The sequence below is a fragment of the Podarcis vaucheri genome (assembly GCF_965113315.1).
Source record: "Podarcis vaucheri genome assembly, chromosome: 9".
Classification (NCBI taxonomy): Eukaryota; Metazoa; Chordata; class Lepidosauria; order Squamata; family Lacertidae; genus Podarcis; species Podarcis vaucheri.
The window spans coordinates 51,925,467-51,952,340 of NC_138767.1; the positions used below are offsets into that span (position 1 = coordinate 51,925,467).

At 43.9% G+C, this 26,874-nt stretch overlaps 1 protein-coding gene and 1 long non-coding RNA gene across 5 annotated transcripts in view; one reads left to right on the top strand and one right to left on the bottom strand.

Annotated features, from left to right (window-relative positions):
- LOC309540740 (uncharacterized protein) overlaps positions 1-26,874 on the bottom strand; it is a gene marked incomplete at its 5' end in the record, with an annotated part of 45,813 nt that overhangs the window by 17,053 nt on the left and 1,886 nt on the right. For 3 of the 4 annotated variants that reach the window (XM_082237808.1, XM_082237807.1, XM_082237806.1), the window contains 16 exons: positions 718-857; positions 1,944-2,815; positions 4,366-4,575; positions 5,647-5,770; positions 6,170-6,328; positions 7,806-7,916; positions 9,845-9,984; positions 18,092-18,300; positions 18,403-18,557; positions 19,499-19,911; positions 20,807-21,006; positions 21,615-22,176; positions 22,952-23,047; positions 23,128-23,205; positions 24,464-24,583; positions 25,354-25,416. In XM_082237808.1, coding sequence (XP_082093934.1) covers positions 718-857; positions 1,944-2,815; positions 4,366-4,575; positions 5,647-5,770; positions 6,170-6,328; positions 7,806-7,916; positions 9,845-9,984; positions 18,092-18,300; positions 18,403-18,557; positions 19,499-19,911; positions 20,807-21,006; positions 21,615-22,176; positions 22,952-23,047; positions 23,128-23,205; positions 24,464-24,583; positions 25,354-25,416 — 3,652 coding nt within the window. Of the gene's footprint in view, positions 1-717; positions 858-1,943; positions 2,816-4,365; positions 4,576-5,646; positions 5,771-6,169; positions 6,329-7,805; positions 7,917-9,844; positions 9,985-18,091; positions 18,301-18,402; positions 18,558-19,498; positions 19,912-20,806; positions 21,007-21,614; positions 22,177-22,951; positions 23,048-23,127; positions 23,206-24,463; positions 24,584-25,353; positions 25,417-25,875; positions 25,981-26,874 lie in introns of those variants that run through there. The other variant, XM_082237805.1, reaches the window with a different exon arrangement.
- LOC309540743 lies at positions 37-25,881 on the top strand. Its single transcript, XR_014223443.1, has 3 exons — positions 37-354; positions 5,030-5,119; positions 25,765-25,881. It is a non-coding gene; the product is annotated as an uncharacterized lncRNA (long non-coding RNA).

Consider the following 26,874-nt stretch of genomic DNA (forward strand, 5'->3'; position numbering starts at 1 on the left):
AAGTCTCCTCAGGCCGCAATCCTCACTGTGTGTGTTTCACACCTCTAATGTTTTTTGCCTTACTGGAATGTGTCCTTGAACTCTGAAAATGAGTTAGTCCTCCCTGGATGGAGTACAGAGAGGAGTGTGTGTCTGTATGTGTGTGTGTGTGTGGAAATTAGACTACAAAGGTAAAATTTACATTTGTTGTTCTGCCCACTTTTGCCTCTGGCCCCATCACTGGCCCCATTCCTCAGAAGGGAATGCAGTCCTTAGACTGAAAAAGGCCTACAAGCCCTCAATTACGGTACATTCTTACATTTGCCTCCAGTATACCTTTCTGCTTCCTGTCAAGACTAATCCTCTGGGAAACATGTAAGTATAGTTTGGGTCTGCCAGGGCCATCACGTCCTGTTTTGCCACCCTGTCCTGTGGAGAAGTAGTGCATGGAATCAGCGATGATTTTGGGTGAGATCTCATGTGCCCCGAAAGATGCTAGTGCAAATTTGGCTCCAGTGGCAGAGAGGGTGGGACATTTGCAGAGGCACCACTTTAGGGGTTTCCACTGCCTAAGGCAGTGGCCTCACTCTGCCAAATGGCTGGGCTGGCTCTGGGCTCTGTCTTGGATGCTTAAGTCCCAGTAGTGACAAATAATGGTTGGAGCTCAAAACAAAATATCAAAAATATAGAAAACGCAAAATACTTGCTTAAAAATCTACATCTCATAATTTTCAGTACCTGGGGCCACTGGTTTATCTGCTGCAACGATACGATGAAGGCGGCCTATAAGCTGTGAAGCCATCTGACATGGGTCTTGTAGTAAAACTTTCTTGGATAACTTGAGCGCTTCACTTAATAAAGTTAAGTCACGTATAGTCCTGTGGAGGAGGCAAGGGGGCAGGAATCACATCACATTAGAGTTCCCTTGCTCTAATATCCATAAAACACTAGAGGGGGTTTTACAGAGAAGTGCTTTTCTCAAAGAGAAACATTGTGGGACTCAACTATTTATTGTTAAGAAATGAAAGGCCAGCTGAGGGGCAGGATGGAAACTAAACTCATAATAACTTGATTAGCATGTAACTAGAATCTTTATTTGAATGTAGCTTTGATGGTTAAACAAAATGGATTGCTGAACAGTGCTATAAACAATGGAAGTGGTTTGGAAGATAGAGCAATATGTGCCCACCTTTCTGCTAGCCTGCTGCCCATAGGTGGGGTGAAGATCAATTTACCTGCGTTAAAGAAAGGCCCATCTGCACAACACATTGAAAGCGGGATCATATCACTTTAAGCAGTCCTGGCTTCACTTAAAGAATACTGAGAACTAGTTTTTAAAGTGCTGAGAGTTGTTAGGAGGCCCCTATTTTCCTGTCCAAGTTACAGTTCCCACAGTTCAATGGGAAGAGGGACTGGCTGTAAACCATCCTGAAAATTATACTTTTGTGAGGGGAAGAAAGGTCTCTTAACAACTCTCAGCACTCTTAACAAACTGTAGTTCTCAGAATTCTTTGTAGTTACCAGAATTCTTTGGGATAAGCTGTGACTGGTGGAATCTACACACATATTTAAAAAAAACAACCTGTGATAATCCCTTTTTAAAAAAGTTTTGAAAAATACATTGAATTTGGCATAGCTCACTGTTGCCATCTAGTGTCACATTTGTATATTGTACTTTACAACACATTAAAGCATTTTATTTGCAGCTGTATAGCTGGGTCCACTGTTAAAAATGGTATCAAACTGCTCTAAATGTATAGTGCAGATGAGGCCTAAGAGTCAACGGCCACCACATAGAAAAATGGAGTGCACCATTTTGTCTTTCACCTGAGGCAGCCAAATCTCTTGGGCAGGCCCTACTGTCATACCAGCTTAGTTGATGACAGGCTGTAAGTATGGGGGTTTGTGATTAAGTAAAACAAGCCCTAGACATTCACAGTTGTGTTCTACTGCTGTAAGCCTACCTGTCTGCATCGATAGCTGCTCTTAGATCCGCTTCAATGCTGATAACTGATGAAGCCCAGGCTTTGTATAAGAGAAACTCATAATTAAAGAGACATTCTTTGCTTAAGGCAGTAATATTCTTAGATTTGATGAGGTGATATGGAGCCCCAAGGAGCTTACGAATGTTAAAGGTGTAGCTGATCTTGGACTCTTTTTCCAAAGTCCAGGCCAAAGGTTGAAATGCAGACATTTCAATGAGTTTATGTGGAATTCTACTCAGGTAATAATCTGCAAAGGTGGCATGCAGCGATGCCTGGGAATCCTGTGTTCTGAGATATCTGTCCATGCAGACATGTCTCAGAGATGTATGAGCCCAATTAAAAACATAAGTGTGGTCAGTTCTTTGCTCTTTCAGGTGGTCTCCAAAATCATCCAAAAGTTTCAACCACAGCACTAGCGGGAATACTGAAATTGAGACTTTTTGGAATTTAGCTACTTCCTTAATAACCACATCATCCGTTGACATAAGGTGGAGTAGCTCTTCCTGAGTAATGCCATTTCTTGAAAGTGTGGTATAAGCTGCCATCTTTTTTACAACTTGCTCTCCGTGGGATTTTTCCATTCTGCTCAGTGTCCATGAATACAGTTCAGGTATATTTTGAGGAAGACACACCTCTGCCTCTGGGGTGAAAGATGTCCATAAACAGGACTCTTTATAGGCACAGTATACAAAGAGTGGTACTGGGCAGGCTGTGCATGCTTCCATTAGGCGATCATGCTGTTGCTGGGAAAGTCTTCGGGAATCCTTTTCTAACCAGGAGCTGATCATCTCATTTATTTCTCCAAAAGTCAAAGGAGGTATTTGTAAAATATTCTCTTTTGCTGTTATTTTCTGAGGGAAAGAAGCATATCTCAGTTATCATATCAGAGGCAGATTTAGAGCACTTGCAGCATTGAAGCTATGATGTAGTGCATGCGCAGAACGGTAGGCAAAAGATGGGGGAGGACCAAATTTTGGCCTCGCACAGGGTGCCGCTGAAATTTGAAAGACCAAAGTCTGCCCCTGATCACATTGTCTCCAGGCCTGATCAATGCTAATCGAGTTGGTGTCACTTTGCCAGCCTAATACAAGACAGCCTATTTACTGTAAAATATAAGAACCGAAAAAGGATTTAATATCACTGGATTTCAGCACTTCTTCATCCAATAACCAGATTTGTGGGGCAGATAACGATACCTATAAATCTCTGCCAGGATTCCACAGGTTGGATCTTCAAGTTTTGAATCAAGACTCAGGGTTAATACTAAACACCTGTGTGGCAGTTTGACTATAAAAGATAGGTGGCATGTTCTCTTTTAGACTAGACAGATCAGAGAGGCACTGGAGCAAAATCTGACACTCTCCTGTGTCTTACCTTTCTTGACTCACATCTGATGTTGGGAAAGGGCTGGGGTACAAAACACAGACGTAACTGACCTTGGAATTATGGCATCGATGTAGAATGAAATGGCTGCCTTAAATGCAGGGATTTTTGATCCTAGTCTTTTTTGGACTTTCCAAGGATAGGGGAAAAAACACTGCATTTAAAGGGGGAAAGGTACAGGATGACACTGGCATAGGGGAAATGTCATGTAGATGCCCCTCTGTTAATGTAGAGACAGGCTAGTGCGAATCCACATTTTGCTCCAGTGTGGAAAAACCCATAGAGGAAAAAGTGTATACACACCAAGAAAGCCAAACAGAACAGTTTGTATATGGCCAAAGAAAGAAAGCTTTTAGAACCTAAAGTCTCTTCAGGGTCTGCTGTTGCTTTGGGGTGAATGTTGTTGTAAATCTAACACTCTCTTACCTATACCTTCCTATTTGCCCTGGGCTCCTTTGAGAGGAAATGTAGAATATAAATTCAGTAAATAAATTACTCAAGCTTTAAATAAACAGATACCACAAATCACCATGGGCTTGATCCAATGGGTCAATGTGGGTACAGCAATGCCCACATTTAGAAAGAATCAGGATCCACTCTGAGGCCTAAGCCCATGAGCACTCAATATGCTAGTCTATTATTACATGGAATAGGAGGTCTGGGTACAAGTTTCATATCCCCAGCCAACTTACCTCTTCCACTTCCTCAAGGAAAGCAAGATTAGGGCACGACTCTCACTTTTCCCTAAGGATATGGGGTGGGTCACGAAGTTCTAAGCCCTATGTGGGAATCCATGAACATTTGTGCTCATGGTGGACTGGTTCAAGGCCCTTAAGGTCGCAATCCTGTACACACCTATGTGGGACTTAGACCCATTGATTCCAACAGGACTTTCTTTCAAGGATAGGATTGCGCTGAAAGTGTCCAGTACTGACCCTACCAAACTGCCCTGGAATTTCCCACTGTTTGAGAAAGTGTGGAATGAAAAAAACAACAACTGGATAAGGTATTACTTTACCTCCAGTTTTTTGAAGCATGAAAAACTTGATTCGGTGCACGTGGAAACAATAAAATACACATTCTTTGGTAATTCAGGAGGTATCCAAGGAAAATCTGCGACATATTCCTCTGATAATTCATCTATGCCATCCAGACATATTAGAAGTGGTTTGTCTTGTGTGGCAGACTCCAGTAAAGAGAGAAACTCTTCCACCAATCCTTCAAAATCCTTTTTGAGAAAGATAGCAAACATTTTAGCCAGTCCCAAGTAGCTAAGGATACTGTGTTGGGTCACAGGAACAGAGATGCCTGAAAATTCCGTTCAACGTTTTTCAGGTAATCAACTTAATTTGCATTCATTGTTATCCTTTAGCGGACATATCCCAGAAGGTTGCTACCTTTTCCAGATAAACCTTTTTCTTCAATAAATGTTGCAGAAGTTCTTCGTAGAGGAAAAGATGCTTCAAAATTACATGTTCCAGAGAGCCCTGTGATATGTTTCCACAAAAGTTCATAGTCCTTATTCATTTTTGCTGCTATATCCAAATCAAGCGCATCTTCAAATTTTTGCAACACTGTTTTCAGCTAAAAGCTATGTATAAAAATGTGTATTTTAGGGTATATTTTTGAAAACATATGTGTGGAAACAATTTGAATTTTCATGCATTTAATAAAATTCACAGGTTGATGTGGAAATGTGACAAAACAGACTTACGAATGAACACATAAGAAACTGATATGGCGTGGAAATAAACCAATCTATTCATTCCTAGGTAAGAATGATTATTATTATTAAAGACTATGATTGAGTAAAGAGAGGAAATAAAATGTCAGCTCAGCAAAAATAATGGATACCAAGGGATTCCTAATGGCTTGCAGAATATTAAAAAGGTGTTGGCAATAGAAATTGTGGGAAATCTGTCTTAACTTTGGAGATGTTCTCTGACATGAGTTGGCTATAGACATGTAACACATTACAGTGTTTGATGATGCAGTGATGGAGATGTGCCTCAGGAACCGCTTTGGTTCCCCATGTTGAACTGATATGAGCACTGTCAGCTGTAATAGCACTGGTCATTTGTTGAAAAGTGTTTCTTGGGTTCTGACCTTTCATTATCTGAGCAGCACTGTCAGCATTATGCTTGAGCTATTTTGTCATTTTCCATTCCTAACTTTTATTTCTTGCTGAATCATGTGGAGGGGAAAGTGTGTGCATGTAGGTGCTGTGCTGCTGCCGTAAAAATGCAACAGTATAATTTTTTCTTTGAGCCTTAAAAAGAAGGAAAATTTAATTCATTACCTTGGATAAATTAACCGAGACCTTGTAGATAGAAGCTATCTGGTAGCAAAGACTGAAAAGAGTCAGTCGGATATTTCTGCTTTCACCAGTAACACCAATAAATCGAATTACAACTCTGAGGTTCCTGAATGAAAATTGGGAAAAAGCAAATAAACTAAATTAGTTTTCTTTTTAATACATGTGTTTAGCTGTTAAATCAATGTACGTGTGCCATTACTATATCATCTAGTTGAAGGTGGACTTAACGTTGTGTACAGTGAATGTTGGGCTCAGAGTAAAATATGCAAATATAAAGGTATTAGTTTAGTTTATATATTGTTATCAATATGGAATAATTTTACATTTCACAGAACTCACAACACTCTGTGATACCAGCTAAGACAAATCAAAGGGAGCAAATATGGTAGCTAGTAAGCAGCAGTTGGGAGCCGGATATGGGTAACACTGGGTTTATCTCTATTATCTTTATTCAAGAACTTTTATCTATGTTCCAAATATGTGTGAGGCTGCGAGAGGCCCTTACCCAGATATCCAGCTAGGAGCCAAAGAAGCGGCTTTTGCTATGACGGCAGTTTTCCCGCATCCAGCCTCTCCACAAATTACAACTAGCCTTCTGTTCGAGGATGCAAGACGATTCTTCAGTTTGCACAAAAACATTTCTCTTCCTATTAGACATTTAACCCTGTTTTGAGAGGGAAAAACAAAACACTATTTGTGTTCAGTCACCCCTGTGTACTGGCTGATGCTGTGCACACACCATACCATTAAAACACATTTAAAGCCCACAAAAGTCCTGGGAACTGCAGTTTCTTGAGGAAGCTGAGAATTGTAGCTCTGGGAGGGGTAAACTGCATTTAATATGATTCTCAGGTGCGAATGGGCAGGGCAATGTGCTTTGGATGTGCTTTAAAGGTGTGGTGTGTACTGTCATAAGAGAATATTTATTTCAGTATGCAGCCTAAAATCCTATATCAACGTATCTGAGAGCTACAAGTAAGTGGTCCAGCACTCCTAGGAGGTGCTTGGAGGATGACTTATTTTATTCCTCCAGCAAGGGGCAGAAAGTGAATTAGGGTTACCCATTTGTAGCAAATAAATAAATAAATGTAGTTTTTCTCAGTCTAGAATCATTCATGCTCTTCCACAACATGCTACTTTCAATCTAGATTTAGTATCCAGATAGATCCATCCTGCCATCCACAAAGGAGGGTATGGTTACTTGATAACATGTTTGACAACTCTCTCCTTCCTTAGGTTATCAGTGCCTTTTCCTTCCCTACATGTCCCAGGTGAATGAATAAGGAAGTGGGTGAACAGGTTTCTCAAGAAAGACAAGAGCTGAGCAGTAAGCTCTTGCAGGACTCTGAGATGCTGGTTGGGATAGAGATGCATGTGGTGGGGCTCAGCAACCCCTACCGACATCAAAGCCACAACAGCTTACCTGGACAGGGATGGGGCAGGATGGGACTGAGTTCAGGGCCAGAGGGATGCACCAGCAAGAGAGGTGAAGAGGTGCACCCATGCAGACCTGACCTCTCTGCTGCCTGTTTGATGTTTTAATTAGCTGGAAGCCGCTTAGAGTGGCTGGGGCAACCTAGTCAGATGGATGGCATATAAATAAATTATTTGATGATGACGATGATGATTGAAGAAAATCCAAATGGTGCCCTTTTTGGTGGTAAAATTTCAATAGTAGAACTGGATATTTGATAATATGCTGTCCATTAATGGTACTTTTAAATCCACCTTCTCCAGAGTGGATTGTCTCACCTTGCCTAATGAGCCGGCCCTTCAAGGGCACTGGAAAACATTATATTAGGTATCATCTAATGTCCAGAAAGCACTTGGGTGGCACGTTGGTAGCAGAGAAGAAGTGATTTACAAGAGTACAACTTTTATTTCTCAAACATGTCTATGTTCTGGTAAGAGGCAGGGTGTGGGTGTGAGTAGGAATTGGTATCATTTAATTTTCCTTCATATATGCTCTTGTTGAATGACTAGAATGCTGCCCAAATGAATGGGTAGGTCAGATTTTCACTTCAATAGAGGCTGCTAATAAGATTGTTCTTAAATCACAACTATCATATCAACTCTTCCACTGTTCTCCATCATGAAGCCTGGCTAAAGTAAATTAAGCAACCAAACACCACCAAACTCACAAGGCCTGACAGTGCCAGATATGTTCCAGAACCTCGTCGTCATTATGAGTTTCAAATACTTGCTTTCTTCGCACAGGTAGCATTTCTTGAATCTCCTTCAAATGGATTGTTCTGGTCAAATGAAAACATGGAGGGGAAAAGTTTTAAACCACATTTCAACATTGTGTCTAGGTTACAGTGACTTTTGTACAGTGTTATTTATTTTCTTCCATTCATATCCCAGCTAGATGTCACCACACATGTAGTTGTTGACAACCACGTGAGGATGTTGAAAAACCTAGTTCCTTTTATGAATGTCCAAATACGAGGATATACACGGGAGAATGCTGGTGATTATTTAATCACAATTTCCAGCATTCAGAAGTGACAAACAAGGGAAAAGACTATCCTTGTAAAGAAATGCACAAAATGTATTTGTGGTGTCAACATTCTCATATGATTGTTGGCAACCACATGGCAAGGGTTAGCCAATGTGGTGTCTTCCAGATGTACAACTCCCATCAGCTGCAACCAGTTTGGACTGATGGCATTTATAACCCCCAGGCTCTGGAGGATGCCTTATTAGCGACCCCACAGCATGGGATCTATAAGTGCTCATATTGGAATCATTTTATTAATGCTATTAATCACAATATTCAAAAATTGTATGGCTTTTCAGCACCACCACAAGTGACTAAAACAGCTTTATTTTCTCAGCAGTACCAAGAACTACCTCCTCCTGATTCAGACACACACACTTCACACAGTAAAGTGGTGCCCCGCAAGACGAACGCCTCGCGAGATGAAAAACTCGCAAAACGAAAGGTTTTTTCGTTTTCGAGTTGCTTCGCAAGACGAATTTCCCTATGGGCTTGCTTCGCAAAACGAAGCTTGCCCCGCAAGCTCCGGGGACAGCAGGAAGCGCAATGCGTCTTCCCTGCTGTCTCCGGACCTCTTTTGAAGCAAGGGGCGGCGGGGAGAAGCGCTGCGCTTCCCGCTGTCCCCGGACCTCTTTTGAAGCAAGGCGCGGCGCGGAGAAGATCGCTTCTCCCCGTTGCCAGCCCCGCAAGCTCCGGGGACAGAGGGGAAGGCCTTTTGAACCAAGGGGCGGCAAGGGGGAGAAGCGATCTTCTCCTCTCCGCCCCTTGCTTCAAAAGAGGGGACAGAGCGGCGCTTCCCCTCTGTCCCCAGACGGTCTCCATAGGAACGCATTGATTGATTTTCAATGCATTCCTATGGGAAACCGTGCTTCGCAAGACGAAAAACTCGCAAGAAGAAAAAACTTGCGGAACGAATTAATTTCGTCTTGCGAGGCACCACAGTATTAAGTGCCACTGAGTACCATCTTCAAGCCCTTATGCCCACTTGCTAGAAATGGCATTTTGGAAAGACTTCACCTGAAGTCTAAAATGAAACTTTGGACCACTGGATCCTGCTCCCTAACCATTTCCACTGACCCTCCTAGCATTGTGCCTGCATGGGTGGCAATTCTTAGGGAAGGTCTGTCTGCACTGTTTTTTTGACCAGGAAGCCAAACCATACTATATTTCTTTAATTTGCTCCACAAAATATGTGAAAGTACAAGAGGGCTGGGTTTTTTGTGGTTTTGGCTTTCTTAAATCAGGCACATCCTGCCTCTGCTAGAGACCAATCAGACAATTTTGGTAAGTTATAAGCACTGTGTGATGCAGAGAGTTACCCCCTGTAACTACAGGTCCTCCCAGGTATATTATCTCTGAAAATGAAGTTCTATTCTTAGCTATAATGTCTAATAGCCATGCAGACCTATCCTCATGAATCTGTCAAATCCTCTTTGAAGCCACCTAAGTTACTGTCCATCTCCTCCTCCTGTGGTAATTACTTCCGTAATTAACGTGAGGAAGTGAAACAGAGCAAACAATACATCAGAAATTTTCAACTGTCATATTTTTTAGGCTTTGATTATTTAAGGTGCCATGGGAAAATTACTTCTATATTGAAGTATAATGGAACGAACCTTTACTATTAAGTCATGTATACATTATGAACTGTTTCACCAAAGAAGCAGTTATGTGGCTGACCTGTTGAAATGATTGATGACAATTTTCTGAAAGTCATTGCAAAGGCACTCAATGTAGTAAGCATGGGATCTGTTGGTGGTGGGGCTGATGCCATCTCTTCCCCAGTTAATGCTCTTTCTGTAGATATTCGTGTGACGAAGCTGTAAAGACAAGCCTATAATGTTGGTATCATCCACCACCCAAACAAGGAAACAGCTGACTGAACAATACTGAAGAGAATAACTGTTTGAATCAGAGAAGTTTTGAATGTTAAACTGAGTCTTTGTGCCAGAGTAAGATCAACTTGTGGGTGGCGCTGTGGGTTAAACCACAGAGCCTAGGACTTGCTGATCAGAAGGTTGGCAGTTCGAATCCCCGCAACAGGGTGAGCTCCTGTTGCTCGGTCCCTGCTCCTGCCAACCTAGCAGTTCGAAAGCACGTCAAAGTGCAAGTAGATTAATAGGTACCACACTGGCGGGAAGGTAAACGGAGTTTCCATGCGCTGCTCTGGTTCACCAGAAGCGGCTTAGTCATACTGGCCACATGACCTGGAAGCTGTACGCCGGCTCCCTCGGCCAATAAAGCGAGATGAGCGCCGCAACCCCAGAGTTGGCCATGACTGGACCTAATGGTCAGGGGTCCCTTTACCTTTACCTTTAAGATCAACTTAAACCTGCTTAATCTTTTTGTAGTGTAAGTTCTTCATACTTATAGCTCAGACCCTCCAAATGTCCCTATTTTCCAGGGAAGTCCCTGATTTAGAGAAGCTGTCTTGGTTTCTGATTTGATCCCAGAATGTCCCACATTTCCTTAGGATGTTCCCATTTTCATTGGAGATATGGTGGAGGGGATGGAATTATCTGACCCCCCGAGCCGTCTGAAAGGAATCCTCTATGGTGTGTTTTTTTTAAGGTTTCATGTTTTATTATGTTTTTATATATGTTGGAAGCTGCCTAGAGTGGCTGGGGCAACCCAGTAAGATGCGTGGGGTATAAATAGTAAAATTATCATTATGGAATGGGACGTCCCTATTTTCATAGGAGAAATGTTGCAGGGTATGCTAGGTTATGTCCCCGGGCGTATTTTATAGGAATAAGTTTCATTTAAACAGTACCGTTTCATTAGGAACATGGCCATCCAGTGTTTAGAATGCAGTATGAGATTTTGAGTACCACAGATCTAGCTTAGCTGACACTATTTTTTTAAGGATAAATTGTATGCAAAATAATAATGCAAATGTTTCATTGACTATAGTTTATTTCAGCCTTGCAAATGAAGATGTTTCTTTCAAGCTTTATTATGTTGTAACAGTGCCACATTCTGGTCTGAGATGGCACAGAGACATGCTGGGAAAGGAATCAATGAAGACCTTTCCTTTGAAAATAGTAAGCCATTTCTGTCAATACAGTGGCGTAGCGTGGGTTGTCAGCACCCGGGGCAAGGCAAGTAATTTGCGCCCCCTAACCCGTGGATTTTAGCAGGGCGCAGAGAGCTGCGAGTGCGAGCGCCCCCCCAGATGTTGCGCCCGGTGCGGACGGCCCCCCCCTGCACCCCCACGCTACGCCACTGTGTCAATAGCATAGTATCAGGGGATGATTAGCTGCTTGTGCTTAAAATAGTGCCCCTTCAGAGTTTGTGCGACCCCACAAACCTCTGTGTGTGACAGAGCTCCTCAGACATGTCTGCTCTAGTCACTTGTAGAGTCCGACAGTGGCTGTCTGCGGAAGCGCTTCCAGCAAAGAAGTTCCTTAACGGAAACGCGTCTCCTGGACTCACGACGTGACAGCTTCCGACGAAGCATAGGTCTCCCTGCAGTTGCTTCTGACACCTCCCCGCTATTTTCGCTCGAAGTGTCTCTCACCCCTTTCTCTCCCCTGCTGCTTCCTGCCTGGGCTGCTGCGTCTCTCTCAGCATTACTGAGATCCTCCTCCAGAGACCCCGCGCTCCCCCTGCTGGTTCCTGCTTTGGCTGTTGACTCTCTCCCAGTCTCTGGGAGCCCTACCACTTCCCTTTCCTCCGATGTCAGTTCCCTGACATCCACCTCCCCTCCAGGGCCCCCCTCTCCCCCGCCCCTACTCTCTCCTCTGGGCGGTGAGGAGCTGAAACCCCTAAAAGAATCCTCTTCATCTTCCGACGTCTCGAACATTTCCCTCCATCGGTCTTCGTTCCGACTCGCTGAATCCTCCTCCACCTCGGAATCGGCGAACCCCTCCAACTCTTCTTCTTCGTCGGTGGTGGCGAAGTATTCCCTCCGGAACCTCGCCACTGGCTGGGGTTTCCGAGGGAATCTCTGATGAAAAGTTTCAATCAAAACCTCGTCATCTACATCCTCTGCCCTGACCCAGGTGTTTTCCGACTCCGGCTCCCCTTCCCACATTACCAAATACTCTACTTGCTCTCCCCTCCACCTGGAATCGAGAATCTCCGCTACATGGTAGCTGTGTTCTTTTTCCTCCATAGCTGGTCCCCTATTGACCCTCCCCTCTCTGTCCCCTATATACGGTGACAGCAATGATCTGTGGAACACTGGGTGCAACTTCATGTGGTTAGGTAACCGGAGTCTGAAAGCCACTGGGTTGACCTGTTGCGTGACTTCAAATGGGCCCAGTCTTTTGGGTCTTAACTTCTTACAACCTCCTTTAAATGGTAACCCTTGGGTGGACAGCCACACCTGGTCCCCCACCCTAATGCTTTCCCCTTCCCTTCTGGTTTTGTCTGCCTGCCTCTTATATTCCTCCTTCGCCCTGTTTAAATTAAGTTGGAGCTGGCGATGGATCGCTTCCATTTCTTCAACGAACTGTTCTGCGGCTGGAACGCTCCAGTTCTCCCCTTCCCCCCCTGGGAAGGCTCGGGGATGACACCCGTGATTGGCCAAAAAAGGGCTCATTCCCGTGGACACGTTCTCCGCATTGTTATAGGCAAATTCTGCCAACGCCAGCTTCTCCACCCAATCATTCTCTCTGTCATTCACATAACACCTCAAATATTGCTGGAGGACACCATTAGCTCTTTCCGCCTGCCCGTTGGTTTCTGGATGGCGGGCAGTGGAAAAATTCACCTCTACATGCAATAAGCTCATGAGCTTCCTCCAGAACCTGGAAGTAAATTGTTTCCCTCGGTCCGAAACCACCCTCAAGGGGGCACCATGCAATCTAAACACATTTTCCACAAACAATTTAGCGGTTTCTTCTGCTGTGACCGCATGTGAGCAGGCTATAAAGTGGGCCATCTTGGTTAACAGGTCTACCACAACCATAATGGCTGTCTTCCCTTTGGACCTGGGCAGATCAGTCATAAAATCTATTGCCACTGCCTCCCATGGTCTTTCCGGCGTGGGTAGTGGTTCTAATAAACCTGCCGGTGCCCGCCTCTCCCCCTTGGCTCGTTGACATCGGTCACACCCTCTCACATACTCCCGCACATCTTCCCTGACCTTGGGCCACCAGAATTCCCTGGTAACCAGCCACATGGTTTTGTGTTGCCCAAAATGCCCTGCTGTGGGGCTATCGTGCAGTTGCTTGAGTACCTTTTCCCTCAATTCTCCTTCAGGTACGTATAACGCTCCCTTGTAGTACAACGCCCCGTTTCTCTCCTCAAAACCCCCGGGTTTGTCTCCCTCCCTCCTGAGACCCCTGAATTTGTCCTGGGCATATTCATCCTGCACCGTTCCCTCTATCAGTTCCCTTAGCCCCACCAATGCCCCCCCACACACCCAGCGATCCTCGGGAATGACATGGGTCTCTTCGGGTGCACCCTCTCCCTCCAAATATTCAGGTTTGCGTGAGAGAGCGTCCGCCCTAACGTTCTCCGGGCCTGGTACGTAACAGATCTCAAAGTTAAATTTGGAGAACTCCTGGGCCCATCTCAACTGCCGTTGGTTGAGCACTCGCGCAGTTCTCCAATACTCTAGATTCTTATGGTCCGTGCGCACTTGCACCTTCTGTTGTGCACCAATTAGTAGGTGCCTCCATCTCCGGAAGGCCTCATAAATCGCAAGAAGTTCCCGGTCGTACACCGTGTAGTTTCTCTCAGATTTGTTCAGCTTTCGCGAAAAGAAGGCACACGGTCGCCACTCGGACCCCTCCTTCCCCGGCTGCAGAAGAAGCACCGCCCCTATGGCTCTGTCAGAAGCGTCTGTTTCGACCCTCAGCTTTTTTTGTAAATCCACATGTAGAAGTTGTTCGTCAGAGGCGAAGGCCTTTTTCAGTTCCTCAAACGCTCGCTCCGCCTCCCCCGTCCAAACAAACTTCTTTTTGCTGCTGAGACAGTCCGTGATGGGCGCCGTCAGGTGAGCGAAGTTTCGGATGAACTTACGATAAAAGTTTCCAAACCCTAGGAACCTCTGCACATCCTTCTTAGTCTTGGGTGTTTTCCATTCCAGCACCGCTTGAACCTTGCCGGGGTCCATGGCCAACCCCTTGTCTGACAAGCGGTACCCCAGGAATTCCACCTCCTTGGTATGAAACTGACACTTCTCCAGTTTCACCCACAGTCTGTTGGCTTGCAGCCTGCTCAACACTTCTCTGACGTCTCTCACATGTTGCTCCTCATTCTCCGAATACACCAACACGTCATCTAAGAAGGCCACGCAATTCTTGTAGAGCAAAGGCCCCAGTACATGGTTCATAAAGGCTTGAAAACACGCGGAGCCTGCTTGTAATCCAAAAGGCATAACGAGATATTCAAATGCCCCCAAAGGGGTGAACATGGTGGTCTTCCATTCATCCCCTTTCCTTATACGTATCAGGTTGTACGCCCCCCTTAGGTCCAGCTTTGTAAAAATCTTTCCTTTTCGCACCCTGGTCAAAATATCATCAATCCTGGGCATAGGAAAAGCCACCGGCTCTGTCACTGCATTTAGGGCCCGAAAGTCACATACCAGCCTCGGCTTGTCCGTGTTCTTTTTATCCACAAAAAACACTGGGCTACCCCCCGCTGCCTTGGACTCTCTGATGAAGCCTCTCTTCAGGTTCTTGTCAATGAACGCTCGCAACTCCTGCATCTCCCTGTCTGACATGGCATACAACCTGCCTACAGGAAGCTGTGCTCCAGGGAGTAAATTGATCTGGCAATCAAAGGGCCTATGCGGGGGTAGTTGGTCAGCTTCCTTCTCGCTGAACACGTCGCTGAGATCAGCATACTGTGATGGCACCTTCCCCTTCTCCATCACTTCCGTCCCTGCTAGGGTGGCTTGGGCCCCTGCTGACCCCTTTTCCCCCCTGCAGTGTTCTAAGCAATGTGCGGAACCGAAGGAAACCACTCTTTGATGCCAGCCCACCAGCGGATCATGTAGGGCTAGCCAGCTCATTCCCAAAATAATGGGAGCGCCTCCCAAGGTGGCCACATTAAACGCTATCAGTTCTGTGTGCCTTGCCACCCTCATTATCATTGGGATGGTCTGCAAGCTGACGCCTCCTCCCAACAGTTCTCTGCCATCGATCGTGGTCACCTGCAGGGGGTTGCTTAAGGGGATAGTCTGTATCTGGTGTTCAGCAGCAAACTCCTTGCTCATGAAATTGCAGGAGCTGCCTGAGTCCAACAGCGCCTTTATTTTTAGGGGGTGTCCATTTTGCAACTCTAGCGACACTTCAATCACTAGAGCAGGTCGAGGAGCTTCTGGCACTGGCACTTGGGGAAGGGGCACTTTCACTGCTCTTTGGCCTGGCTGCAGTGCCCTGCTGGCAACCAGGCGTTGGCTTTTACCTGCTCCGTTTCTCCCTGCTCTTCCCCCTCAACAGTTCCCACCATCCCTTGCCATTCCTTCCTCTGGGGGCAGACTCTGGCAAAGTGGCCTGGCTGTTGGCAGAGATAGCATTTCCGGGGTCCCTTTCCCTCCTTCTTCGCCCCCTCACTGGGCTTTGAAACTGCGCGCGCGCGGGCTGTTCCGATTTCCATCGGCTCTGCCGGCGGGAAAGCTGGCTCAGGAATGTCTGGAATGCGTAACTCCTTCCAACGTTCCCCTCTCCCTTCCCGCCTCTCCAAGGCTCTTGCCTCCTGGCGCGCTCCAATGGTCAGCGCAGATTTGGTCAGCTGATCCATAGACACCGCCCTGGGGCTCCTGGCCAGCTCGTCTTTCACAGCTGAAGAAAGACCTTCTTCAAATAGCATCTGAATGGGTGCTGCCGATAAATCCCACCCCAATCTGTGAATCAGCATGGTAAATTCAGTCCAGTACTCACGGACAGATCTGCTTCCCTGCTTGCAAGCCATTAGCTGTCTGCGCACTACCCCCTCCTCAATATCGCTGGAGAACATGATATCCATTGCACGAAAGAATTTCATAGTGTCCTTCAGGATATCGTTGTGCGTTGCCATCAGGGGTCGAACCCAATCTCGCGCCCCCTTCTCAAGATGCCCAATTACGAAAGCAACTCGGGATTCCTCATCAGGGAACTCATCAAACTGCACATTCAGGGCATATTGCATTTCAGTCCTAAAGGCATGGTAATCCTTGGGGTCCCCCCCAAACTTCTGCACTAATCCTGGTACCTTTCTGGGGAACTGAGTGGTTCTCCCCTTCTTGTCTGCATCTTGAGCCCTCCTCTCCTCGAGCCTCGCCGTCTGCAGCGCAAGTTGGACCTCCAATGCTCGGTATCTGTCTTCCAAGCTTGGACCAGCTCCACCCCCTGCGGCTCCGGCTCCTGCTGGGTCGCTCATGATGCCTTCTCCTGCACAGGCAGCGTACAGAGACTGTCGGACTGCTATCAGGGGATGATTAGCTGCTTGTGCTTAAAATAGTGCCCCTTCAGAGTTTGTGCGACCCCACAAACCTCTGTGTGTGACAGAGCTCCTCAGACATGTCTGCTCTAGTCACTTGTAGAGTCCGACAGTGGCTGTCTGCGGAAGCGCTTCCAGCAAAGAAGTTCCTTAACGGAAACGCGTCTCCTGGACTCACGACGTGACAGCTTCCGACGAAGCATAGGTCTCCCTGCAGTTGCTTCTGACACCTCCCCGCTATTTTCGCTCGAAGTGTCTCTCACCCCTTTCTCTCCCCTGCTGCTTCCTGCCTGGGCTGCTGCGTCTCTCTCAGCATTACTGAGATCCTCCTCCAGAGACCCCGCGCTCCCCCTGCTGGTTCCTGCTTTGGCTGTTGACTCTCTCCCAGTCTCTGGGAGCCCTACCACTTCCCTTTCCTCCGATGTCAGTTCCCTGACACATAGTTTGAAGCTCAAGCTGAGAAATGCAAATAAATGAAAATGGTGCTTCCTATTCGATTCCTTCTAGTGTGTTTGGGGTTAGAGTGTAGGTTTATATATAGAAGATGAAGCAATGATATTTATTTTGTCAGGTTTTACCTGTTCATTAAAGGCTCTACTTTGCTTCCATCATTTTCAGGTCTAGAGCATGGCTTAAGAAAGACAGTGACTAATGACAAGCAGAGGTGGCAATAAAGATAGGAAGAGGAACAAAGCTTTAAAAAGTGCATATTGTGGGATAACTGAGAAAGATTACAAATTCAGATAACAGGATTAAAATAAATTAAAATCAAGGCCAAAAGTGTCTGGTGGGGGGCAGGGTGAGGTGGTGAAAATGTATATAATAGTACTTAGAAATGGTTTCTGAAAAAGGTCTGAATTGGTTTACTGAAAGCAGACAAGAGTATACACTTGCAGATCATTATGTAGAATGCAGTGGTAGACAGAGTGGGAAATGTTTTCTTCATTTCCTCATGGATATTGTGGACAGCTTAAGAAAAAAATATTTCTTAAGTGGTGTTCAATACATTTTGCCCAAAGCAACTGCACTGCACAGTTCAAAATAGATACCCCAGGATTCCCTTTGCTATGTTGTAGAGCAGGGTGGGTAATCTCAGGCTCGGGGGCCAAATACAGCCCTCCAGGCCTATTGATCTGGCCCTAAGAAATTTCCCCAGGCCACACTCACTGGTTCTACTGCACCCCCCACCCCCAAGTGTTTTGCCTGGCTGGAATGTGCCTTTGCACTCTGGTGATTCCTCTTGTATGTCTGGATGGAGTATAGAGAGAGATGTATGTAGAAATTTGCCTACTGTACAAAGGTAAAATTTACATCTGTCGCCCTGGTGCCACCCACCACTGGCCTATGTCCCTAGAAGGGAATATAGCCCTTGCACTGGAAAGGACTTTCCACCCTTGTTAACGAGGATGATGTGGTACAAATCTCATATCCCATGATATGTCATCAGGGCATCTTGAGATATTTTCAACCAGAATATCCATTGAGATGCTTCTATAGGTAGCCCAGGCCCTATGTGGCTGACAACTACCAATGATGTTCTGAGCAACCTACCCTAGAGTGAATGCTTTTCACAAAGTTCTGATGTGCTTCATACGTTGTTTTGTTGATCACTGGTCTTAGTGGGTGAACGTCAATATATTTTGGTGCATGGGGACTTGACAGAATGGACTGCAGATCTGTGATGTCTCTTTTGAAGCAGTGACAGTGATCCTCACACTTTCCCTGGACCTGGAATCCTTGATCCACTTCTTGTTGCAAAACTTGCAAAACAGAAATAATTCTATTTAAACTACTCAAATAAGCCACCACCCATATAATAAAGCAAAACACCATCCTGGTCATATATTGGATGCCCTCCTCACCTGTTCTGAGCAGTGTGGTGGCAGCTTCATGTCCAAGAGCAACTGCAGCATATTCTTGAAATATTTTATGTAGTTTCTGAAAAGACGCCATCCATTTGTTCTTCGCTTGTTGCCTGCGAGCAAGATCATTGCTGAGGATATCTTGGTACACTGTGCTGTGCAGACAACATGAAATGCATGAACCGTGAGAAACAGGCTAAAAACAAAGAAATGTACAATTGCCCTTGCACTGGATGTACAAATGTACATCTTCAAAATGTACAATCTGCCAGCTCCGTGAAATGCTGAAGAGTAACCCCACAGGCATGTTCCATTCACAAGTGAGTTTTGGATGGTTGAAAGGAAGATGGGAGCACAAGTCAACAGATCAACGATACACAGATGCCCATGATACACACAGCATAGTGATTCATAGCACAAGACAGTGTCTCCATTTTATGGGAAGAGAGTTAGGAGAATCCGCAAATAAACACACAATCCAAAGCCTAATTTCACCTCATTTTAGCCATATATTATGGTCTCCATAAGCTTCCAAAAACAAATGGGGGAAAACAATGTGATTTTTCTAGAAAAAGAGGTGTTGGAACTTACCACGAGCACCTCCTTTGTTCTCTTATAATGGCAATGGCACCCACCTAAGAGGTGCAGGAACTGAGTTCCAGCAAGTTCTGGCTGAGAAAAAGCCCTGGGGGAGCAGTAGCCAGCACAATTAAGAAAAGATGCCTCTGTCCCTCCATGATTCCCTCCTATGATTCAAGCACTGGCTTTTAGCAGATGAAACAGCAGATATTTCTGGCATAGAACGACTGTCTCTGAATGTAATATTCATGGAAGAAAGTGACGAGAATACATATTTGCATGAGGAACTGTTTTGGTTCATTTTAATCTCATTTTAATCTTTTGCTGGCCGGCAATAGCCAATTGAAGTAAATGGCATGCAAACCTCTGTCGCAGTACTGGAAAGGGAATTTGTTTACAAACAGAGCAAAATGGACACCAAATGCCAAGAAAAGTACACACCGGTTGTCCCAACACCTGTGCGTTTTTGCCAAGCTTCTGTAATTTAATAATAACAACAATAATGACAATAACTAACCAAATAGGTTGAAGTCTGTAAACCGCAGGGATGTAGTTTTCATCCAACCTGTACCAGCAATCCAGAAGTTGAAATTCTCTCTCATATTCAGCTACAGTCTTTTGGGTGAGGAGAGAAGCATTAGAAAACTCCTGCCCATTTGAATTAATCATTTCATATTCCTTCTTGCTGTTTGTCCCAGCTTCAGGTTCTTCTGTTGAGACACTGGGGCTCAGGGCATATTGATCACTATCACCTTGGATTTCATTCTTTTTATCTATTAGAGTTTCTTCCCTCAAACCACTAGCCAAACTATGCTTTGACTTTTTGGTACTCAGTTTCATTTGTTCAATTGTGGCTTTGATTGCCTCTAAATCTTCCTTGGCTATTACTGCTGGGAGAGAGGGGTCGTCATGCTTTTGCCCAATAAAAACCTGAAACAGAAAACCAAAGAAGAGAAAATTGGCTTACAGTGGAACCAATAAAGCCTTTTTGCATTTAATGTTTTGTGAAACCAGTGGCATTCCATACTGAGGCTGCATACACATTCAAAGCACATCTCTTATCCCTTACAGAGTTAGAATACCCAAAAAATGAGAGTGCCCAGAATTCTCTGAGGGTAAAAGCATGCTTCAAATGTGCTGTATACAGTGGTACCTCTGGATGTGAATGGGATCCGTTCCGGAGCCCCGTTCGCATCCTGAAGCGAGCGTCTGTGCAATGCGCGAGCGGCGAAACCCGGAAGTAACGCACTCTGTTACTTCCGGGTCACCGTGGAGCGCAACCCGAAAATATTCATCCCAAAGCTACTTCAACCCAAGGTATGACTGTAGTGCATAAGAATAACCTAATGAACTGAGGCAGCAGAACAGTAGCCTAATGAACTGACTGCTACTAGGGGTGATCCAGATAAAGAGGCGTAGCTAGCTGCTCTGGCAACCGGAGCGGTGGGGGCGGGGCAAACTATCCACGGAGTCCGCCTGGCAGACGCAAGCCCCACACTGCCGTTTCGAGCAGCACGGGGCCCTGAGCCACCGCATCACTCCCAGAAGAGACGCGTGGCTTGGGTGCGCTGCAGGCCGGGCCCTGTGATAAGTGCCACCCCCCAAGGTGTGCCATTTTGTCACCCCCTCAGGGATGACACCCGGGGTGAACTGCACCCCACATACCCCTTATACGTCCCTGTCCAGATATATCCATTTTTGTTTTGATATGGACTCCCCTCTTTCTTCCATCCAATGACTTACGAAATGGAAAAACCAGGCCCTAAAATGGCATTTAAAAAACCCTCTGTGTGCTTAACTTATCGCAAATTCCATCTGAACTTACAACAAAGGTTTGGAATCCCAACTGCTGGCATTTCCTTAATGTCTTCATATGGAGGGAAGCCATGTTGTGATTGTTAGTGATGCCATCTTTTATCCCCCACCTCAGGTCCACCATTCGGAAGTCGTAGCCTCTCTCTTTACAGTATTTGTACAGCCAAGGAAAGGACTTTTCCATTAATGCATTTCGTTCTACTTCTGAATCTGATTAAGATAATAAAGCAAGCATATTACCTAAATCAATTTGTTGATTAAAAGCAACATTTTTATAGCCCGTGGAGATATAGAAGCAAGTGGCAGACTTTCAGTATATGATTTATAGGCTCACTGCAATGTAAAAATAAGGTGCTTATTTGAATGGAAAGGGGACTGGGTTCTGGACTCTAGCACCACTAGTTATCATGACTTTTAGGAGCGTAATTTATTTCACAGGCAATTGTAAATTCTCAGCACACACTTTTCAAATTAACTTGCTATGCAATATCTGGTGTATTTTTTTATTTTTTGATCACTTACATTTGCAAAAAAGCAGAAAACTGCACAAGCAAACTACATTTTCTATAATATGATTTGCTTGTGTTGTTTTCTGGTTTTGTGCAAATCTGAGGGGTGAAACAAACAAACAATAAAAATAATAGTTCAAGAGCACTCCAGAAATAGCGGCATGGCTGGAAAAGGAATGAAAACACTGAGGAGATAGTAGGTGAGGAAAGTGACAATTTACCTATCCACCCCAAAACACCAGCTTATACCACAATAAATCTGTTAGTCTTAAGATTTTTAACACAAAATTCTGGTGCTCTTGGTTGTACCTTGATAGCCTCCACAGATATAGATCATGAAGATTTTCCTTTTGGATAAACACGGAGAATTGATTTGTCCTCTAATGGCAGCTCTGTTTGTATCGCCATCTGAAGACTTGCATGGATAGCATCTGATTTCATTACTTATTCCCTGGTCTTGAAGCAAATGAGCACTAAAGGTTTTTACTTTTTCATTCTGGGTTTTCAGGTGAGGTAGACTGGATGATGAGGATCCACAGACAGCAGCTCTGTCTGCTTTATCTTCTGAACTATTTACATCTGACAACATTAGAGAACCCGAAAACACACTTCTCGATAAATCCATTATCCTTCTGTTAATTTTATTTTCATCAGTTGTCTTGGTGTTTTCTGAATGGTGGATTTCTTCACTTGTTTGCCTTTGGAGAAGCCATTTGTTTGTATACATTGATTTCTGGGTTTCTGTTTCTTTGTGTCTAGAAACTACAACTTTTTCAATCAATTCAGTAGTTTTATCCCCATCCGGTGACTCATTTGAACAAACACTAAAACTTGAATAGTGGCATTTCATCTGATTTATGTTTGCCTCCGGCTAAAAACAAATAAATGAACAAGCCCACAATTAATTAGATAGCCTTTATAAACTGCCATTTTAATTGCATATATACTGTTGAGCATGCATTTCTCTTTATCTCATATACACACAAAATGCCCGTTGACTTCTGCAGTAGTAGTACATATAAGAGATGCAAGATTGGAAAAGGAGGCTTAAATCATGCTTTGTTGATTTTTAAACTACCTAAATTTGAAATGCTTCACATTACACCAGGGTTGGCAGACATGAAGCCCTTCAGATGTTTGACTCCAGCTCCCATCCGCCCCAGCCAGCATGAATAATGACCATGGATGGTGAGAGTTGTAGTCCAACAACATTGTCCTCTGCAAGGATCTTGATCATACATGGACAGCAATGCATAGGGAGAGGAGAGACCAATACAATATCTGTTAGTGGAATCACCTGGCACTGCAGAATAATATAATGATAAAAACATCCTAGTGGAAGGCTGCAACAACCTACGCAGTGTTGGGGATGCTGCACAGGCCAGCACAACCTCACACCAGGCTGTGCCGGTCCCCGCAGCATCTCCTGACACCGCACAAGAACGCCCTCCCATCAGATGTCAAACAACTATTTGACTTTTGGAAGATGCCTAAACAGTGGCCCTGTTCAGGGAAGTTTTATTGTGTTTTTAATATTTTGTTGGGAGCAGATCAGACAGACTGGGGCAACCCAGTCAGATGGGCAGCATATAAATAACAAAATCCTTATCCGTATAATTATCATCATCTGGTGATTTGTGTCTTACCCTTAGAATAAACATCTCTGGGTTTCTCAGGTGTGATTGACTTTTATCCTCTGATGTGTGTCTCAGGCTTTTAGCAAAATGGAAAGACGTGCAGTGCTAGTGACAAACAAAGCAAATGTTAGGGACATTTTGTTTTCCACCCCTTTCAAAAAATTTAAAGGCAAGTAATTACCTACCTTTAAGTGTTTCCTCACTTGCATGTCTGTTTCTTCAGTTATTTTCATATACGGTACATGCCAATGACATTTTTGTTTCTAGAAGTAATTTAATAATATAATATAAAAATGGTAAATGGGGGGATTTACTGATGGTGAGGTATTACTTTTAATGACCGCTCTTCCCCTTACAGAGCTAATTTCTAGTGTAGTTTAACAGTCAATGCCAATTCCCAAGGTACTTGGGGAATTGTAACTCTGTAAGGAGTTGGGGTTTCCTAAAACTCTCAGTACCCTTAACAAACTACACTTCCTAGAATCCTTTTGGGAAAGACATGGCTGCTTGAAGAGGTATGATACTGCTTTAAATGTGCAGTACAGATGTGGCCAGAGAGATGTAAATGGGCCAAAATTTGTGAATCTTTCAAGAATGTTTTGACCCTACAAAAGTTTCTTTTTAATGCCCCAAGGGTCCACACGAGAACATTGCTGATGAATATATACATCATGTGAAATTTTACTTGTAGTATCACAGACGTTAAGGGTTGAGCATGCATTTCTTAAGTACTTAATTCATTCCAGAGGTCCGTTCTTAACCTGAAACTGTTCTTAACCTGAAGCACCACTTTAGCTAATGGGGCCTCCTGCTGCCACTGCACCACTGGAGCACGATTTCTGTTCTTATCCTGAAGCAAAGTTCTTAACCTGAAGCACTATTTCTGGGTTATCTGTAACCTGAAGCGTATGTAACCCGAGGTACCACTGTACAAGTTTGCCTTCAGACGGCTTGGGGGTTTGATAACTCCATACCCTCCAACATTTCTCCAATGAAAACAGGGACATCCTAGGAAAAATGGGACATTCCAGGATCAAATCAGAAACCGGGATGGCTTCTCTAAATCAGGGGTGTCCCTGGGAAATTGGGACACTTGGAGGGTCTGCTAGTCCAAGCCCCTGCTATGCAGGAATCTTTTTGTCCTACATTGGGCTCAAACCCATTAAGAGTCTCATGCTCTAGCGACTGAACTATAGTGACGGTTCTGTTCACATAAATGGGAAGAAATCTATTTTCTAACAGTGTTTCATAGCTTCCCTGGGATTAATGATGCTCATGCTGAAACCAGAATTCCTAATAATTAATAGTACTTCTATTTAAAAAGCAGGAAAGTTATTGGTTCTCCTTTGATTTCAACTTCCTTTAAACATATGTTTGTATCAGTGTATGACAACAAGGCTTTTTTTTTTTTTGCATTTCCTAGGATTAAGCTATTACTGTACTTAGGTTATTAAACCATTCATGCTTTGGGAATACACAGCACCTCATTAACCTCACCATCAACCCAGAACAGCAACTCACCCCAGTCCATTTTGAGCAAATATCTTTGCACACATATTTCTGTGAATGTGACATCTGTGGGGAGAAGAACAATTCTTGGAGGCTTTTAGAGTGTCCTCGGCTATGCAAATTACCGGAAGGCTAAAAAGAAAAATAAATGCATGTGGCAGGTTTGGTATAATCCCTTTCATTTCATTAATTTATTACATTTCTATACAACACTTCATCCAAAGATCTCAGGGCAGTTCCCAACATAAAAATACAAAAATACAAAATAAAAAAAATTACAAATTAAATAATTAAATTAAATTAAAGCAGTACCGTATGTACTTTATTTGATTACCCAGCTATTCTTAATATTCCACTAGCTAACTGATGGTGTCTTCAGACTGACACTTTATTGTGGGAAGGGTTCAGTCGTATACTGGATGTTAGGTTTGTACAATTAAAGTGGATTTAAATGCTCTGTTGCCCTAGCACAACAAATCCACTTAAAAAGAAACCCAGATATTTTGCAGTATGGAAAATGATGAGGAAATGTATTTAAAAATGTGCGGTGTACGAAGGATAAATGGAAATATGTGTAAAGATCCTACAAAAGAAATCAGGAAGAATGCTCATAACTACCCCCACATAAACAAATCAAGAGGAATGCTTAATTAGATTGGGAAAAGTTTAACGACCACATATGCTTTGTGCAAGCAAGTCTGGATGAATGCTGAATAAATAGGTTGTCTGGAGGAGCATCAAGTTACATGCTAATCAACAGTGATAGAAATTTAGGTTGTGATTCCTAAAGAAACTTGATTAGGGAGTAAACCGCACTGGCCACAGTGTAATTTACTTTCAAGTAAGCAGGGCTAGAACTCCACCACACATAATGAAAAGTGCATTATTGTTAAAATACTTACAGTCACAATATTATCCAATTGTCTCTTATGAATTGAAGGTAAAACAATTGTTTCTTTTTCACCCTGTAAGAAATACAGCATAAAATTTTGCTGTGCCTCAATTTTGCAGACTATGCATTCAGCCAAAGCCAGATAAAAATAATGTCTGTTGTTACAAGACTAGAAAAGTCTACACAGGCTCTGGAAATGGTGTGTACCAATTTTAAAAAAATGAATCTGTACCTGTATACAAAATACATAACAAAGTAATTTTTTATATAATTCTACGTAAAGTGTTTGGACCCCACCCCACCCCTGGAATCCAAAGGAAAGTGTTCAGAAACTTTAGCTGGCTCAGAATGCTGCAACCAGATTATTGAGTGGAGCAGGTTACAGGGAGAATTTTACTCTTTTGTTAAAACAACTTTGCAGGCTACTCGTCCATTTCCGACCACAATTGAAAGTGCTGGTTATGACCTACAAAGCCCTATGTGGTTTGGGCCCAGGCCTTCTGAAAGACTGTATCTCCCTATAAAAGCTTACGCAGATGCCAAGATCCTCAGGTGAGCATCTTCTCTTGATCCCATCAACATAGGACCCATGGTTGGTGGTGACGCAAGAGAGAGCTTTTTCCATTGTCGCTTCCATATTGTGGAATTCCCTCCCAAGAGAAGTTAGACTTGCTCCCCTCTTTGTTACCCTTCCCCCTGCAGGCTAAGATCTCCTTATTCAGGCAGGCCTTTGAAAATTAAGGTGCAGATGAGATCACTGGGCTGCTGGCAGGGCAAACTGATACCACCAGATAAGTGAGAAGTGGCAGTGGTGCACGGAGGCTGCCACATGATCTCACAGGATCTTGCTGAAATCCAGAAGTTGCAGCCGTGCAACTGGTTAGCAAGGCCAGAGGCAAGGTCGTGTGTGTGGTACATGTGTCGGGCAGCCGCTTGCTATTTCACCTCAGGCGGCAAAATAGGTTGAGCCTGCTTCTGTGTCTCATGGGCCTAGGGCACATGTACATTTTATGCTGGCTTCTAATTGTTTATGTTGACTGTATTGATATGTTCTTAATTGGTCCTGATGCTATTTGATGGTGATTCTGTATTTATTGATTCATAACTTTTGTAAACACCAAGATGACTTTGTTGATAAGCAGCATAAAATTGTTGTAAATAAGTAAATATGATATATTACATCTATTCTCCCTTTCTTAATCTCTGAGAATTTAACAGAAAGATTGGGCACTTTTAAATTGAAATGAAGTTACAGAGGAGGATATGGCCCCTAACAATATAAAAACTAGCATAAAAATTCAACATCAGATTTATTTTGAAGCAACGGTTTAGATAAGTAGATCATAACCTTTCAATATTCATAATGTGTTGAAATCTGCTGACAGTTTTGAGTTGAAAATAACACAAGGGTTAGGTATCTTTCATCTATGCTTTTTAACACTGGGGTTCTTACACAGCCCAGATACCCCCTCCAAAAATGTGAGGGTGAAATACAAAGTTTTACAACAGAAACCAACATAGGAAAACTAGT